Genomic DNA, 16,507 nt, shown 5'->3' with positions numbered 1-16,507 from the left:
GTATTAGAAAGAACCCAGTCACTAAATCAGCCCACACTGAAAGGTATGTATTGATGTTTCATGTGGGAATAGGAATCTCAGTTTCAGTTCTTTCACCTTGCAATATCACACTAGATTAACTTTACTAAAGCACATTATTAGCATTAGTATTCTTATGATTTCTCTCAAGTGTGACCACAGGTTAACAACTTTGTCAGTTTTAAAGCCTATATCCCAGCCCTCCATTTTGCAATTCTCTGGCTTTAGTCACTTGCTGTTTCCAAACACCTCCAGGATCTATCATCTGAATTCATGCCATCTTCTTAGCCCAAAAGTCTGGTGCTTGGGGCTGGAGAGATGGCTCAGCAGCTAAGAGCATTGGCTGTTCTTCCAGACCTGCGTTTGTTTCCCAGCATTCACATGGTGGTTTACAGCCAACCGTAATTCCAGTTCTAGAAGGATTCAACACCCTTTTCTGGCCTCCACCAGCACTGCACACATGTGGTGCACAGACATACACGCAAGCAAAAGACCCGTACACATAATCTTTTTAAAAAAAAGTCTAGGGGGCTGGAGAGATGGCTCAGAGGTTAAGAGCATTGCCTGCTCTACCAAAGGTCCTGAGTTCAATTCCCAGCAACCACATGGTGGCTCACAACCATCTGTAATGGGGTCTGGTGCCCTCTTCTGGCCAGCAGGCATACACACAGACAGAATATTGTATACATAATAAATAAATAAATATTAAAAAAAAAAGTCTAGTTCTCAAACAATGGATGCTCTTTGGAGTGTGTTGGTGTGTAAAGAAGCCTGGATACCTCAAGCCCAATGTAACAGCTCATTGCAATATGCTAAAAGTTCATCTTATAGTAGATTCTAAAACAGACAAGGAGCCGGGTGGTGGTGGCGCGTGCCTTTAATCCCAGCACTCGGGAGGCAGAGGCAGGCGGATCTCTGTGAGTTCGAGACCAGCCTGGTCTACAGAGCTAGTTCCAGGACAGGCTCCAAAGCCACAGAGAAACCCTGTCTCGAAAAACCAAAAAATAAAAATAAAAAAATAAAAAAAATAAAACAGACGAGGAGAAGCCAATGACTTTTTCCAAAATGTTTAGTAGGGGTTGACTTAAGTCAAGATCCTTATTCGACACCAGCAGGAGAGCATTATTCCTTCAGAGAAGGGCCGCTTTTGGAAACAAAAGGCAACGGATAACATTCTACTTCGTTTCTTCAGCTCTCGAAAAACTTCACACAGCTAGTTGAGAAAAGCCTGTCACTATCCTCAACAGTTAGTCCATAGCTCCTAAACAAACTATGGAGCTGTGCTGGTTGGGGGGGGCGGGGGCTCACTCACTCACCCTTGTAATCCCAGCCTCTGGGACGCAGGGGAGGAGGATTGAGTCAAGTTTCAGGACAACCTGAGCTAAATAAATAGCAAGCTCTTGACCAAAAGTAAAATAAAATAAATAGAGCGTGTTGGCGTACGCCTTTAACTTCAGCACTGGGGAGGCTGAAGCAGGAGGATCTCTGAGTTCGAGGCCAGTCTGGTCTACAGAGAAGGGTTCTAGGATATTCAGAACTCTCAAAACAAACAAACAAAATAAAATAAAAACTAATGGTACCACTCAGAGCTTCCGATACTGAGAACAACATCGTTGTTATAAGGCAGCACAATAGGTACACTCGGCAACTACTCCTAATTTAAAAAGAAAACGTAAATTGTATCTATTCGTAAGGAGGAAATAAATAGAGTATGCGTCTAACAGTCCTGGAAGCTTCTAGGAGGTGGTGGTCTCTGCGGAAGGGAGAGAAGCAGGAAGGAGGCATTCTGGAGTACTGCGCTACTTACTGGTAGTCCAGGGCTTACCTTGAGCCGACGCTCCGAGACCCACTCATCTTCTTCTTCCTCACTTAGCTTCACGCGCCTGGTCCTAGCGGTTCCTCATTATTTCGGGGAACAGCACCAACTGGGGGAAAGCGACACCAGAAGCCACAACGGGGTGGAGGAGCCTCGGCTTCCCGCTCTTCAGGGGCCGCACGGGTTGAGGACAGGGCTCCAGTCTCTTCTCAGGACGCGCTCCCGCTTTCCTCCGTGGAGGAGCGGCAGGGCTTGCGAGGCGCGGAGCCTTAGGAGGAGCCGGGCGCAAAGCGCCGCCTCAACGATGGCTCTGACCCCTGCCGGCTCCTTCACCACCAACTACACCGAAATCGAATCCCCCGCCTTGCGGAAATGAAGCACTAGGCCCCCGTGCGGCCCCACCCCTTATCTTCCGGTTCCGGGCCGCGCGCGTTCCTAGCTCCCGGGTTCTGCACGAGGCTAGGGAGAATCATGGAGAGCTCTGTGTCCGCCTCCACCCCGGCCTCAGCGGACACGCCGACCGCTCTGGAACATCTGGACAGAGAGCAGGCGAGTGATTGGGGGACAGCGACTTGGAAGCAGGGTAGTTGGGGCCCGCGTGAGCCATGGGTGCGGAGCGAGAGGCCTGGAAACCCAGAGCGGGCCCGAGAGTGCGTGTGCGCCCCGGAGCCCGAAGGATGTCGCCGAAAACGCACCCCGGCGGGTTCGCTTCCCTCGGGCCTGTGACCGTTTGCCTCTTGTTGAAATTGGGCAAGAGCGCTCCATTCTGCAGGGTTACAGGACGCTTGTACGTGCACGTGCGAAAAGTAGCGTGCTTAGGGCCGGGCGTGTGTCGCTCTGAAAGTGCTCCCAGCGCTATGCTCTTTTCCTGATGTTCCCTCTGTCGTGGAGGGCAGGAGAAGCTTCGGTAGAGCTTGTAAGGACACCTTGTAAACAGATTTTGGGAGTTCTTGATGGATTCAGAAATTGCACTGGGTTCAAATTCTAAGAGCTCAATACACTGATTGAAGTTTGCTCAATAGCCGGGCTGTGGTGGCTCACGCCTTTAATGCCAGCACTAGAGAGGCAGAGACAGGCGGATCTCTTTGAGTTCGAGGCCAACCTGATCTACAGAGTGAGTTCCAGGACAGGTTCCAAAGCTACAGAGAAACCCTGTCTCGAAAAAGAGAGAGAGAAATTTGACCGGTAAAAAGAAAGAGTAGCAAAGGAAACAAACCTGTTTGTGTTTATGGGAGCAATGGTTAACCTAAATTGAGAAAATTAATTTATTTCTGTGTTTATGCAGATAAGAAAGGCAGTGGAAGTTCTGCTTGCACACTCCAAGTCAAGAAAAAACAATAATGAGTTACTTTCGAATGGGAATGAGAATTTATTTTTAATGGTGGTATTATGGAAAATTCCAAAGAAAGAACTGCGGGCCCGAATGTAAGTTCTAATTTACCTGTTCTGGGTTTTTTGTTTTGTTGTTGTTATTTGGCTTTTCTTCCTTCCGTTCTTTTTTTTTTTTTTTTTTTAATGGTCTCATTACAAAGGCTTGCCTGACCCCAAACTCAGGAGTAGATCTGCCTCTGCCTCTTGAGTGCCTGGGCTTTAAATTTTGAGACTTACTTAGAGTGTATCTATTTCTGAGTATATGAATGTGTACCACATATCTCCAGTGCTTGCTGAGGCCAAAGGAAAGTGTCAGATCACCTGGTACCGGAGAGACAAGAGGTTTTGAGCAGCCCAGTGTGAGTACAGGAAACTGAACTAAGACCATCTGGGAAAGCAACAGATGGTCTGATCTGCTGAGTGCCCTCGGTCCTGCTTGGGAGCCCTCTTCCCCCACCCCCATATTCTAAGATATTTTTAGAGCCAGGTGTGGCAGAGACAGGCAGATCTCTGAGTTCAAAGTCAGTCTGGTCTACAGAGCTAGTTCTAAAACAGCCAGGGCTACACAGAAACCGTGTCTTGAAATTAAATAAAAATATTTTATAGGTTACATTTATTTTGGGGGTTGGGGGTGGGGCACACATGTGGAAGTCCGAGAATAAATATAATTTCTCATCTGCTGTGTTGGTCCTGGAATTGAGCTGTAAGCGTGTGTCTTTACCCACTGGTTCATCCCGCCTCCCCAAGGCATCTATGTGTGTCAGCTTCCTCTGATGTAGAGCTGACATAATTGTGTCAGCGTCCTCTGATGTAGAGCTGACATAATTGTGGTCACTCTCCTACTCTCACTTGACCAAGTGTCTTATAGATTATGTTCTGCTTGTTCTTTTTATCAAAGCAATATGTAGTATAGCTTGTTTTTCTCCAAAAAATGATGGCTCGGGGAGGTTTAAAGGGAAAAATACTCTAAAATGTGGGGGGGTGTGTGTGCAGAAGCTTAGGGGACCCTGGAGAGGATCAGATTCCCTGGAACTTGAGTTACAGATGATGTAAACTGCTATGTGGGTGCTGGGAACCAAACGTGGGTCCTCTGAAAGAGTTACCAGTGCTCTCAAATGCTGGTCCAGCCCCACTTCACTTTAATCTATATGTCTGTAAACACATATGTTTATGTATGTATGTACACACGTGTGAAAACACGTGCTGGGTATGTGAAGATATTCTTGGGTCTCTTCCTTGGGAATGCCATCCACCCCCTTTTTAGGCGGGTCTCATTTGCTTAGAGCTCATCAGCTAGGGTTTACCACTGAACCCTACGGATCCTCGTGTATGCACCTTCCTCTGAGATAGGTCATGTTCGTTACCACCCTTCTCTCTGACATAGGTTCAGGGGATGAGCACAGATCCTTGTTTGTACAGTGAGTGCTTTAAGTTGTCTCCCGGGAGATGGAGCATGATTCCTTCCTGTGCTGCGGGACTGCTCTACAGTGAGCTACACTCCCAGCCCTCTGCATCCTTTATTCCCATATCTTTGTTCAGTTTTTCACTTGTGGGACGTCCTTTTTTTCTTTTTTTCTGTTCTTCTCCCACCTGTCTTAATTGATTTGATTTATTCTGGTTTTGGTGTGGGTTTTTTCTGGGCTGGCCTGGCACTTTTCCACATTCCTTCCTCATGTTAAAACTGGAATTGTCAGCATGCCTGACTTGCTTTCCTTCAGAGCAGTATTTGCTTAAGTAGAAAATAATCAAGCCAGACAGTGGTGGCGCACGCCTTTAATCCCAGCACTCCGGAGGCAGAGGCTGGCGGCTCTCTGCGAATTCAAGGCCAACCTGGTCTACAGAGCTAGTTCCAGGACAGGCTCCAAAGCTACAAAGAAACCCTGTCTCGAAAAACAAGAAAGAAAATAAAAGTGTAGGTAAATGGGGCTGACAGGATGGTTCAGGTAGATATGCTCGCCCCCAGTCCAAGTGACCTGAGTAAAATCTCTTGGCACACGTGGTGGAAGGAGAGAAACAGTTCCCAAAACTTGTCCTCTGAACCCACATGTGTGCCATGGTACACCAACAAAAATTTTTTTAGCCGGGCGGTGGTGGCGCACGCATGTAATCCCAGCACTCGGGAGGCAGAGGCAGGCGGATCTCTGTGAGTTCGAGACCAGCCTGGTCTACAGAGCTAGTTCCAGGACAGGCTCCAAAACCACAGAGAAACCTTGTCTCGAAAAAACCAAAAAAAAAAAAAAAAAAAAATTTTAGATGAGAGTAAGTGTGTTTTGGATAATACTTTCTCTGGAATCATTGCTCTTTGTGTTTTGTCATTGTTTTACAGGTCTTTGCCTCATAGTATTTTAACAGATTCATCAGAAGTCTGTTTGTTTACCAAAGATGAGTGTGAGTCTCCTGAACAGACAGAATGTTTCTATAAAGCACTTTTGAAAAAACATGGCGTGAACAGCGTCTCTCGGGTAGGAATCATGTTGCTGCTTTGAAGTCCTTTCAGAGATCTAATTGGAAAGAAATCTGATACACTGCTATATTTTTTTAGTCTATTTTTCTCTTTAGTTTTTCTTTATGGGTATGTGTATATGCCCCTAAGCTGCATGTCTGTACAGTGTGGATACAGATGTGCTTGAAGACCAGAGAGGGTTTCAGTTCCCTCAGAGCTGGAGTTACAAGTGCTTGTGAGTTGCCTGATGGGTATAATTTTTTTTATTTCTCCTCATACTAGGAATTGAATCCGGAGCCTTATATATGCTAGTCTAATGCTCTGTCCCAAACTTCCAATGTAGATCAGGCTGGCCTCCAACTTAGAGGTATCTTTCAATTGTGGAATTAAATTACCCCAGGCTTGGATTAAAGTTGTACACCAGGTTCTGCCTCCCCACCCCCATCTCTAAAACATTTGCTTTTTAAAAACATGCCTGGGTGTTTTGTCAGCGTGTGTCTGTGCGCCTGATAGGTACAGGAACCCATGAAGGGCAGAACAGAGTCTTGGATTCCCTTGTGCTAGAGGGGGGTACACTTGGCTGTTAGCCACTATGTGGGTACTGAATCAAACGCAGGTCCTCTATAAGAGCAGCCAGTGCACTTAACCTCTAAGCTATCTCTCCAGCTCCTGTTTTACTTTGTTTTGAGATAGCATCTTCCTCGATTGCTTGGGCTAGCCTCAAAGTTAGCATTATTTGGCACAGTGCTTGGCAAATTTTAGGTGCTCAGGAATTCATTAAACTGAGAAGGGTGTGAGTCTAGGACTAACCTGAATGGGAAGCGCTAAAGATTTCTTCTTTTGTGTCAGGTTCTTAAGGTTTTTAGTTTTGCCTTTTTTTTTGTTTTCTAGATTATCCCTTTTAGAACTTTAAAAACAGAATATAAAGCCTATGAAGCCAAGCTCCGCCTCCTGGGTAGCTTTGACATTTTCATTGCTGATGAAAGAATTAGACGGCATTTGCCTACACACATAGGAAGACACTTCTATCAGAGGAAGAAGTAAGTTGATTTGCAATGACTGGGCTTCAGTGGTAGGAGTTTTTATCTTTGTGGTGTTCTGACATCTGTGTGTTTTTACAGAGTTCCAGTATCTGTAAACCTTATGGCCAAGAATCTGTCCAAAGAGATTAAGAACTGTATCACAGGGACTGTCTTAAACATCTCCAAACAAGGTTCTTGCAGGTAACAAGAGGAACATCTATGCAAACCTTTAAACTTTATATGTTATGGCAATCACATCCATTTTTTTTTTCTTTAAAGAGTGGTGTTAATGAAACCAGATCCTTCTATTAAAACTCTAAGAGACCAGATGGTTGTAGATCTTTGGGTAGATCTCTGAGTTCGAGGCCAGCCTAAAATACAAAGCAAGTTCCAGGACAGCCAATCTCTGTGAGTTCAAGGCCAACCTGTCTACAGAAGTAGGTTCCTGGACAGAATCCAAAACTACAGAGAAATTTATCTTGAATGAACAACTAAAATATGGTCTTCTAGGAAAATTTTTCTTAGAAATGACTTTAGTCCCCTATTAACAAGTTCATTGTCATTGTGATCTGATTTTCCTATGTATTCACCCCAGTAGGACACCAGCTGCAGACCAAAGAAATGCTTCTCTAGGTCTGTGGCGTTACTCAAAGAAGCACATCTGACTAAAGCAGCTAAGTAACTGAAGGCCGTGTACCACTGAAGTTCTCTGTCCAGCTAGCTATAGGCAACTCAGTGCAAAGAGCTTACATAGCCTTGGGGAAAAGCCTCCTCAGTCTTGTCCCTGTGTAGACCTGCTGATATCCCCCCTTTCAGGGGCATGTTTCAGCTGAGAGGAAGGAGCTACATACTTAAACCTTGGGTTCATTCTCACCCAGGGTCCTGAACTGTTTGCAGCCTTACATCTAGACTAAAGGAAAGACCTTTGGAGTCGACAAGATGGTTCAAGTTTAAGGCTGGCGACTTGTTTTTGATCCCCAGGACCCACATGGTAGAAGGAGAGTCAACACCTGCATGGATCTTCTGACCTCCACATACTGTGAGGCACCAACATTCACAACACATACACACACAAACTCCAGTACAGTTCCTAGCATGCATGTTAGATGTGGCTTACAACCACCTGTAATTCTACCTCCTGGGGGGGTTGAGTGCCTATGGGCTAAAAGCTTATGTGAACAGACTCAGACATACAAACATATAATTTAAAATTTTTTAATCCTAGCATGGGCAAGGCAGAGGCAGATAAATCTCTGAGTCAGATACAAACTTGGTCTACATAAAGAATTTCAGGCTAGCTAGAGCTATCTACTGAAAACCTGTCTCAAAATAAATTTTAAATAAATAAATTTTGAAAAGCTTTTATATAGGGCTGGAGAGATGGCTCAGAGGTTAAGATCACTGACTGCTCTTCCGGAGGTCCTGGGTTCAAATCCCAGCAACCACATGGTGGCTCACAACCATCTGGTGCCCTCTTCTGGCCTGCAGGGATACATGGAGGCTGGACACTGTGTACATAATAAATTTCTTTAAAAAAAATATATATATATAATGTAATAAGATGCCTTTGTTCTTTTGATATGGGGTTTCACTGTATAATTCTAGCTAGCCTGGAACTCACAGAGATACTCTGGCATCTCCACTGAATGTTGGGATTAAAGGCATGTCCCCTCAGACACACCCAAAAACATGGGTGCCATTATACCCAGTAAGGATAATGATTACCTATCAGCCTTATGTGGTCATTGATGGTGTCAGTGTTGCCTCCTACTTGCAAGAGGGAAGCACCCCTGGTTGGTTTCAGTTAAGTAAGAAGAATTGTCATAGGCTGCTGTCATAGAGCCACAAAGATTGGAGAAGCCGAGTATAGTGACTCGCATGGTCCTAACATGGGGAGGCCTGTGTGGCATAGTGATTCTGTGTTTCTTTCATATAGCTCTTCTCTTTGCCTGGCACAATGGCTTCCTGTCTTCTCTCTCACCCTGCTGTTCACCACAAACAGCTCTGTGTATGCATGCACATGCAGAATAGACAGCTAGCCAGTGGCTGGCTGAGAAAAGGAGCTAGTCAGTCAACTGCTGTCCAGTTGACACTTCACAGACTGCCCCACAGTGAACCTCTAGTGGTGGGCCCTGCTATAGGATCCCTCCTGGGCTTCCCAATCATTGCCTATTCCTTGACCTTTGATAAAGTATGCTATCTGTAAGAAGTAGGAACTCTATATTTGTGAGGGGCCCATCTCGATGGATATGGAACTATGAGGTTGCAGTGACCCTTGAGTGATTCTGCTCAGAACAACTTTAGGGACCAGTATTGTGGGTGTTAGGGCCGTTTTTGGGGTCAGTTCTCTATACACTGAGTTTACAGGAGTTGAACTGCCACTCAAAGCCTCCATGACTTAAGTTCAGGCTGTCAGGCTTCTGTGGCAAGTTCCTTTACTGGCTGGGCCATCTCATGGTTCAACCTGTGTTTCTTCAGCACGGTGGTATTCTACTTTAGGTAATAGAGTTCTAAAATACAAAAGTTAAGAGTCTCTATTTATTAAATTCTAGTGCTGTGCGTGTTGGTCACACTGGAATGAAGGCTCAGCACATCCTTGAAAACATCCTGGCTGTCTCAGAAATGCTTTCAGAAAAACTGCCAGAGGTATAGTATTGTGAGTGCTTGAGTCGTGACGTTGAGGGAAGCAGCAGTGTGTGTGTAGATAACATTATTTCTTTGTTTCAGAAATGGCAGAGTGTGAAACTTTTGTTCCTAAAAACTGAGAAGTCGGTTTCCCTTCCCATTTTTTCCTCATTTGTCACATGCCAGGATGAAAACAACATCATGTCCTTCAATAGCCTGAGGAAAAAGGTTAGTATAAGTTAGAATATTGGGTGGGGTGGGCATAATGATCAAAGTGTAAGCCAGGTGATAGGGCACACCTTTAATCGCAGTGTTCAGGAGAGAGATGTTACATGAAGGGGGTCCCTTGTTTGTCCCGGTCGCCCAGCTTGCTTAGCCCCAAAATAACCACACAGAAACTGTATTTACTAAAACACTGCTTGGCCATTAATGCTAACTTCTTATTGGCTAACTCTTACATCTTAATTTAACCCATTTCTATTAATCTGTGTATTGCTGCTTTGCTGTGGCTTACCTGCTAAAGTTTCGACCAGTGTTTGTCTCCTGCAGCTTCATGGCATCTCTCAGATTCTACTTCCTTCTCCCATGCTATAGGCCAAGGCAGTTTCTTTATTCATTAACTAATAAAAGCAACGCATAGACAAAAGGACCTCCCACACCAGGGAGCGTGGGAGCATGCAGGTAGACATGGTCCTAGAGGAGTTGAGAATTCTACATCCTGATCCACCTCCTGTAGTAGGAAGAGAGAGACACTGGGTCTGGCTTGGGCTTCTTCCAACAAGGCCCTGTGTTCTAAACCTATGTTCAAATAGTGCCATATTCTAATGACAGATTCTATAGGGGCCTTTTTTTTTTTTTTTTTTTTTATTGGGAGGCAACAGGGAAGGAGCCTCTTTCATCAGCAGGAGTATTCACAGGTTCTTCAGCCACTCCAAGCTTGGGCCTGAGGGTCTTGGGGGTGGCTGGGCACATCAGGCATGTTCCCATTATCTCGTACAGGGACTGGTAGTTGTAGGGTGTTGCCTGGTTGATCAGGGAAGCATACTTGGTGTAGGGGCTGATTAAGGGCATAATTATAACGAGGCCTCAGACTGAGAAGGACACCACCAGCACCGGCTCCTTGGCCCAGGCATTCTTGAGAAAAGTGGTGATTCTCGCGGCCATCTTCTCTAGGGGCCGTTCTTTTTTTTTTTTTTTTTTTTTTTTTAAATATTTATTTATTTATTTATTAAGTATACAATATTCTGTCTGTGTGTATGTCTGCAGGCCAGAAGAGGGCACCAGACCTCTTTACAGATGGTTGTGAGCCACCATGTGGTTGCCGGGAATTGAACTCAGGACCTTTGGAAGAGCAGGCAATGCTCTTAACCACTGAGCCATCTCTCCAGCCCTCTAGGGGCCGTTCTTATTCAAACCCCCTTACAGATTTCATTCTCTTAAATTGCTGTTGTGGGATACTCGATCACACTTTGGGCCCTGAAGTTTTATTTCCGTTAATGAAATCAAAGCAACTTTGAGTCAGGAGGCCAAATAGCAACCAGTTGATGGAAAGTCATTCTAGAGTGTAAGACTAGAGATATGCACAGGAAGTAATAGGGAGGGACTTAGTGCAATGTGGGTTCTTTTGGTGGAGTGGAAGTACACTCAGAGATGCCAGCAAGGAGAGGTTAGCTAATGGCTACTTAACCTCTCTGAGCCAGTAGGTTTTCACCCCAGCCTTTGAGTCCCAAGACTTGCTGATAAATAGAACGATAGAGATTTAACTAAAAACTCTATCTGGCAGCAGTGACATAGCTGGCAGAATTCCAGCCACGTGCAGGCTGAAGGGCTGGGCACTACTAGAGAAGCAGCAGTGGAAGTGCGGTCCCTGAGCAGAGGATGGAAGTTGTCCTCGCTTCTTGGAATACGCTTACAGGTCATCCTGGTTGGGTTTTTGTTTTTGTTTTCCAGTTTATCTTTCGTTTTGCTTTATTTAGGGGTCCCCCAGGGTTTCTCTGTTCTTTGGAGCCTGTCCTGGAACTTGCTCTGTAAACCAGGATGGCCTAGAACTCAACAAAGATCTGCCAGTCTCTGCTTCCTGGGTGCTGGAATTCAAAGCATGAGCCACCACCTTCTTTTTTATATATATATATTTATTTATTTATTATGTATACAATGTTCTGTCTGTGTGTATGTCTGCAGACCAGAAGAGGGCACCAGACCTCATTACAGATGGTTGTGAGCCACCATGTGGTTGCTGGGAATTGAACTCAGGACCTTTGGAAGAGCAGGCAATGCTCTTAACCACTGAGCCATCTCTCCAGCCCCGAGCCACCACCTTCTGACTGTTTAGAATTTCTTATTTTATGTATATGAATTACGTTCTGAGTATTCTGCACCCTGGGGGGGTGGGCAAGGAAGTCAGAAGAGGGCATCAAATTCCCAGGAAATGGTCTCCAAAGTTATTGTGAGCCACTATGTTGATTATGGTAATCCAGCGAGGTCTTCTTCAAGAACAAATGCTCTTAACCACTGAGCCATCTCTCCAACCACCTTTTGTTTTGTTGGGGCAAAGATTTCTATCACCACCATGCATGTAAAATTTCTATTGGCCCTTTTATTTACTTGTTTATTCATGGTTTGGTTTGGTATTTTTAGACAGGGTCTCACCATGTATACATGTCTGTATACTAGACAAACCTTGAACTCACAGAGATCCATCTGCAACTTAGAAGCACAATCTAACAATGTAAAGAGCAAGCCTTTTGATACTGCAGCTGGTTGTCTCTACCCATAGTCAGCTAACACTGAAATCACGATGACAAGTTATCTCACCCTTGCTGGGACCACTCTGCTACATGCTGAAGCATTCCCAACCTGGTGACCTGTGGGATTTGTGAAGAGCTGGTGCTGATAGCAGCAACTGGGTGAATCAACTCTGCAGATAACCTTCCTTCTTCCTTCCAGAATCCTCTTTATTACTATGCTGCTACTAGAATATACTGCCTAAAATTAGGATGGGTCTTCCCAAACCCATTTAAGGAATCGATCCCAACACTTGGAAGGCAGAGGCAAATGGATCTCTGAGTTTGAGGCCAGCCTGGTCTATATAGTGAGTTCCAGGACAGTCAGGGCTACACAGAGAAACCCTGTCTTGGAAAAAACCAAAGATAAACAGTTAAAGGTACAGGAGTGATTGGCAGGAACCTTGAAAGTATGCCAACCAGGCCGGGCGCTGGTGGCGCACGCCTTTAATCCCAGCACTCGGGAGGCAGAGACAGGCGGATCTCTGGGAGTTCAGCCTGGTCTATAAGAGCTAGTTCTGGGATTGGCACCAAAGCTACAGAGAAACCCTGTCTTGAAAAACCAAAAAAAAAAAAAAAAAGAAAAAGAAAGTATGCCAACCACCTAAAGCACATTGAAGACTGGAGGTTCAAGGCTAGGGTGATGACTCCATTGGTGAAAGTGTTTGCCGTGCAAACTTGATGTCTGAGTGTGATCCCAATTCTGGGGCGGTGGAGAAAAATGGATCCCTATGGCCAGTCAGCCTAGCGTAACCTAATTGTCAAACCGCAGATCCCAATAAGAAAGTGGGTGGCTCCTAAAAAGCCTCAGTTGACCTATGGTGTACACATACACACTTACACAAAAGATGGGTGGGTCAGTAATGATTCAAACCAAACCAGGGCTTAAGTGGGGATGGGTTTTCCTTTTTTATTTATTTATTTTTTGGTTTTTGGAAACAGGGTTTCTCTGTGGCCTTGGAGCCTGTCCTTGGAACTTGCTCTTGTAGACCAGGCTTACCTCGAACTCTGCCTAAGTGCGGGGATTAAAGGCGTGCGTCACCACCCTGTGGGTTCTGCTTCCCTGATGTAGGTGCTAGGGTTTAATTTCTCTCTCTTACCTTCTGCGTCTCATTCTCGTGCTTACAATTTGGTGATGGGTATTGAACTGTTGAGCCCTTGCAGGGCCTTGCGTATAGTAAACATGTACCCTACCGCTAAACTCTCTAATTCTTTTTGAGACAGAATCTGAGTCTTTAGTACATAGACCAAATTGGCCTTTGAGTTTGCCATCCTCCTATCACAGCTTCCCAGCTAGCTAAGAGTGTAAGCATGTACTAATATTCTGCTGTTATTTCACCTACCATCTGTGTGGTGGGTAGGTGGGTGTATAGCTCGGAGTCAAGGTAGAGAGCCGGTTGTGGTAGAGAGTGTCAGTGATTTATCTTGTGACAGGTAGGTAGGAGAGGTGCAAGGGCAACCCCCTTGGGTACACATTGAAACACCTGTCACCCCACAAACAAGTAGAGCTGAGTTTTAAGTGCTTGGAAATGGGCATTCTGTATGCATGGTCAAGGACACTGTAGGGAGTTTATGAATAATCAGAACTGTAGCTTCTCAATCTGTTTTCTCTGAATGTTTTTCCTACCAATCTTTTATCTGTTGTTTTGGTAGGTAATAAAGAAAAAAATGAATTATGAAAAAGAAAAGTCGAAGAAGAAAAACAAAATGTTAAGGAAAAGCTCCAAAAAGGCTGCATCTCAAGGTAAAACTAGCAGTGCTCCAGTGAAGGCCCCAAGATCCCAGAAGAAAAAGACCAGCAAAGTAAAAACACAGCCTGAAGGGACAGACGAGAGTGAAGAAGCAATCCCACAGCTGGTCCCAATAGGAGAAACACCGAATAAAGAAAACCTGGAGGTATTTTTATTGGCATTGGTAGTTGTTGTGTGTCAGGCAAGCAGGGCTAAGTGATAGAGTCTTAGTTTTCGGGCTGTAGGAAGGCAGGTACTGATTGACTTTATCCTGAAACATCTTGAGTAATGTAAAAGGCCTGTGTTACTCTATAACAGTTCATCTTCTAGGAGCGTAACTCACATGTGTGGGTATTCATTGTAGCAGGTCCATAAAGTGGGCAATCCAAACACGTAAACATAGGATGTGTCTGCTGCCAGCACAGTACAGCATACTGGTGTGAAGTTCTTGGTTTTGAGACAAGGTCTTGTTGTGTTGTTAGCCTGGGCTTACCTCCAAAGTGTTAGGATTGCTGTCACTGTACTAGTCAGCCTTTATTATTTTTAATAAAAGGAAAATAGAAGTAGGGATGTATTCTAAAATAAAAACTGGGTATTGGTGGGGCACGCCTTTAATCCCAGCACTCAGAAGCAGAGGCAGGCAGATCTCTGAGTTTGAGGCCAGCCCTGGTCTACAAATTGAGTTCCAGAACTGTTTCACAGAGAAACCCTATCTCGCTTAAAAAGAAAAAAAGTTATGTACTAGGCTGAAGTATGAACTGAACCCAGCCTGGATTACAAAGTGAGTTCCAGCCAGGTGAGACCATGTCTCAGAAAGAAAAGGACAGAAAACAAATGTCTGATGATAGAAAAGGCCATTCCTCATTTCGCCATGCCGAGGTTACACTTAGAAGTTACAATCAGAATTGTGGCTCCTTAAGTTTGATTGTGAAATCTTGGTCCTTGTTGTTCTAGACTTAATTTTCTTTTCTTTTTTTCTTTTTAAGATGCAAGAAAATATCACAGGGGAAAGGTCTCCAAAAAAGAAACCTGATACAAATACACATCAGGGAAAGAAAAGGAAGGCCCTACCAGCTACAGAGATCCCAGAAGCTTCAGGGCCTGAGACCGCAGGAAAGAAGCCAAGAAGTATGCCAGAAACCAGAAAACCAGAGGCCAAGTTCTTTAAACCCAGGAAATCTTCCAATGCCCCCAAAGACAAAAAAGCCCAAGTAGCCCACTCAAACTAAAATCAGGTTTCTCCGTTTGAAGGAACCCTAGCAGAGTTAACTGAAGAATACTTGGGCAGAGAGGGTGTGGTGTCATCCACTGTGGGACATAGAGACAGGCAGATCTGTGTGGATCTGAGGCCAGCCAGAACTACATCGTGAGACCCTGTCTCAACAGACATACTTGAACAAAATTGGGTGTGCACTCCTGCACTAACACTCAAGAAGCCAAGGCCAGAGAGTCAGGAGCTTGAGGGGAGCCTAGAGTTTGGCAAGAATCTGTCTTTAAAGACCAAAGTTCAGTCCTGGGCTTGGTGGTATAACACTTTGCTAGCATATGCAAGGTCCTGGCTTCAGTACCCAGAACTGTTTAAAAAAAAAAAAACAAAAAAAACAAATACCACACACCTGCACATAACAAAAGGTACTCTGGTCCTGACCCCATGCAGTCTTATCCAACAATTCATTTAATGTTTTTGTAAAGTTTCCAGGGGTGATTCTGAATTAATGTTTCTATTTGTAAAAGACTAGGGATTTGAAGCAAAAGCATCTATTTTTGTTGTTCAGTGTATTTCTTGATACGAGTGCTTATGTTGTGTTCTAATAAAGTGTGCATCTGCTCTGGTAAACGGTGCTGTGCAGTGGTGTTGTGCATCTCACCTGACTAATTTGAAGACATAGCCGCGGCTTTCCATCTCAACGGGAGAATTTAGTCACTTGAACTTGTTTGCTTTTTTTTTAAATGATTTTATTTAACTTTATGTTCATTGGTGTGAAGGTGTCAGATCTCATGGAACTGCATTTTCAGACAGTTGTGAGCTGCCATGTGGGTGCTGGGAATTGAACCTGGGTCCTCTGGAAGAGTAGTCAGTGTTCTTAACTGCTGAGCCATCTCTCCAGCCCAGTCACTGGAACTGTTAAACTCGCTTGTGCAAATACTCTAAGTTAGAGGGTTGATGGGTAATGACTCAGGCTAGGAGTACTGGCTTCTCTTCAGAGGACTCAGGTTCACTTCCCAGCAGCTTCACAGTGACTCAGGGCTCTAACTCCAGCTCCAGGGAGCTGAGGCCTTCTGGCCCCAGGCACCAGCCCAGAAATGATGCAGATGTATGTATATATGCAGACAAAACACCTAAACATTAAAAAAAAATTAAAAAATCAACTATAATTCCTTTTGTAGGTCTTAAAAGAAAGGAAGAAAGAAAAATCAACTACAAAATGGAACTGAGACGTTTCTTGTGCTCCTCCAGCTGGTTGCTGGGTTAATTTTGATAATGAGCTAGCACATAGGTTAAAGGGTATCCTGGAGTACCTCTGCGTAGTACTGTGGTTTTAGTCTCGGGCACCAGACCTCATTACAGATGGTTGTGAGCCACCTTGTGGTTGTTGGGAATTGAACTCGGGACCTTTGGAAGAGCAGGCAATGCTCTTAACCTCTGAGCCATCTCTCCAGCCCCCGGAGATGCTTTTTTTTTTTTTTAATTATGTATA

The 16,507-nt window shown here is 44.7% G+C and overlaps 1 protein-coding gene and 1 pseudogene across 1 annotated transcript; one reads left to right on the top strand and one right to left on the bottom strand.

Annotated features, from left to right (window-relative positions):
• The first annotated feature begins 2,234 nt into the window (after positions 1–2,234).
• Rsl1d1 (ribosomal L1 domain containing 1) lies at positions 2,235–15,645 on the top strand. Its single transcript, XM_041675801.1, has 9 exons — positions 2,235–2,383; positions 3,120–3,259; positions 5,532–5,667; positions 6,540–6,688; positions 6,770–6,871; positions 9,223–9,316; positions 9,398–9,523; positions 13,732–13,974; positions 14,795–15,645. The coding sequence occupies exons 1-9, from the start codon at positions 2,306–2,308 to the stop codon at positions 15,035–15,037; spliced, it is 1,311 nt and encodes a 436-aa protein (XP_041531735.1). The 5' UTR covers positions 2,235–2,305; the 3' UTR covers positions 15,038–15,645.
• Positions 10,207–10,459, bottom strand: LOC121463560 (annotated as a pseudogene).
• Positions 15,646–16,507: the final 862 nt, after the last annotated feature.

The sequence above is a fragment of the Microtus oregoni genome, unplaced genomic scaffold, assembly GCF_018167655.1.
Source record: "Microtus oregoni isolate MIOR12 unplaced genomic scaffold, Mior012 000027F_ref0000203, whole genome shotgun sequence".
In the NCBI taxonomy this organism is placed as follows: domain Eukaryota; kingdom Metazoa; phylum Chordata; class Mammalia; order Rodentia; family Cricetidae; genus Microtus; species Microtus oregoni.
Note: the sequence above shows the minus strand (reverse complement) of the source record. Positions and strands in the feature narration are given on the sequence as shown.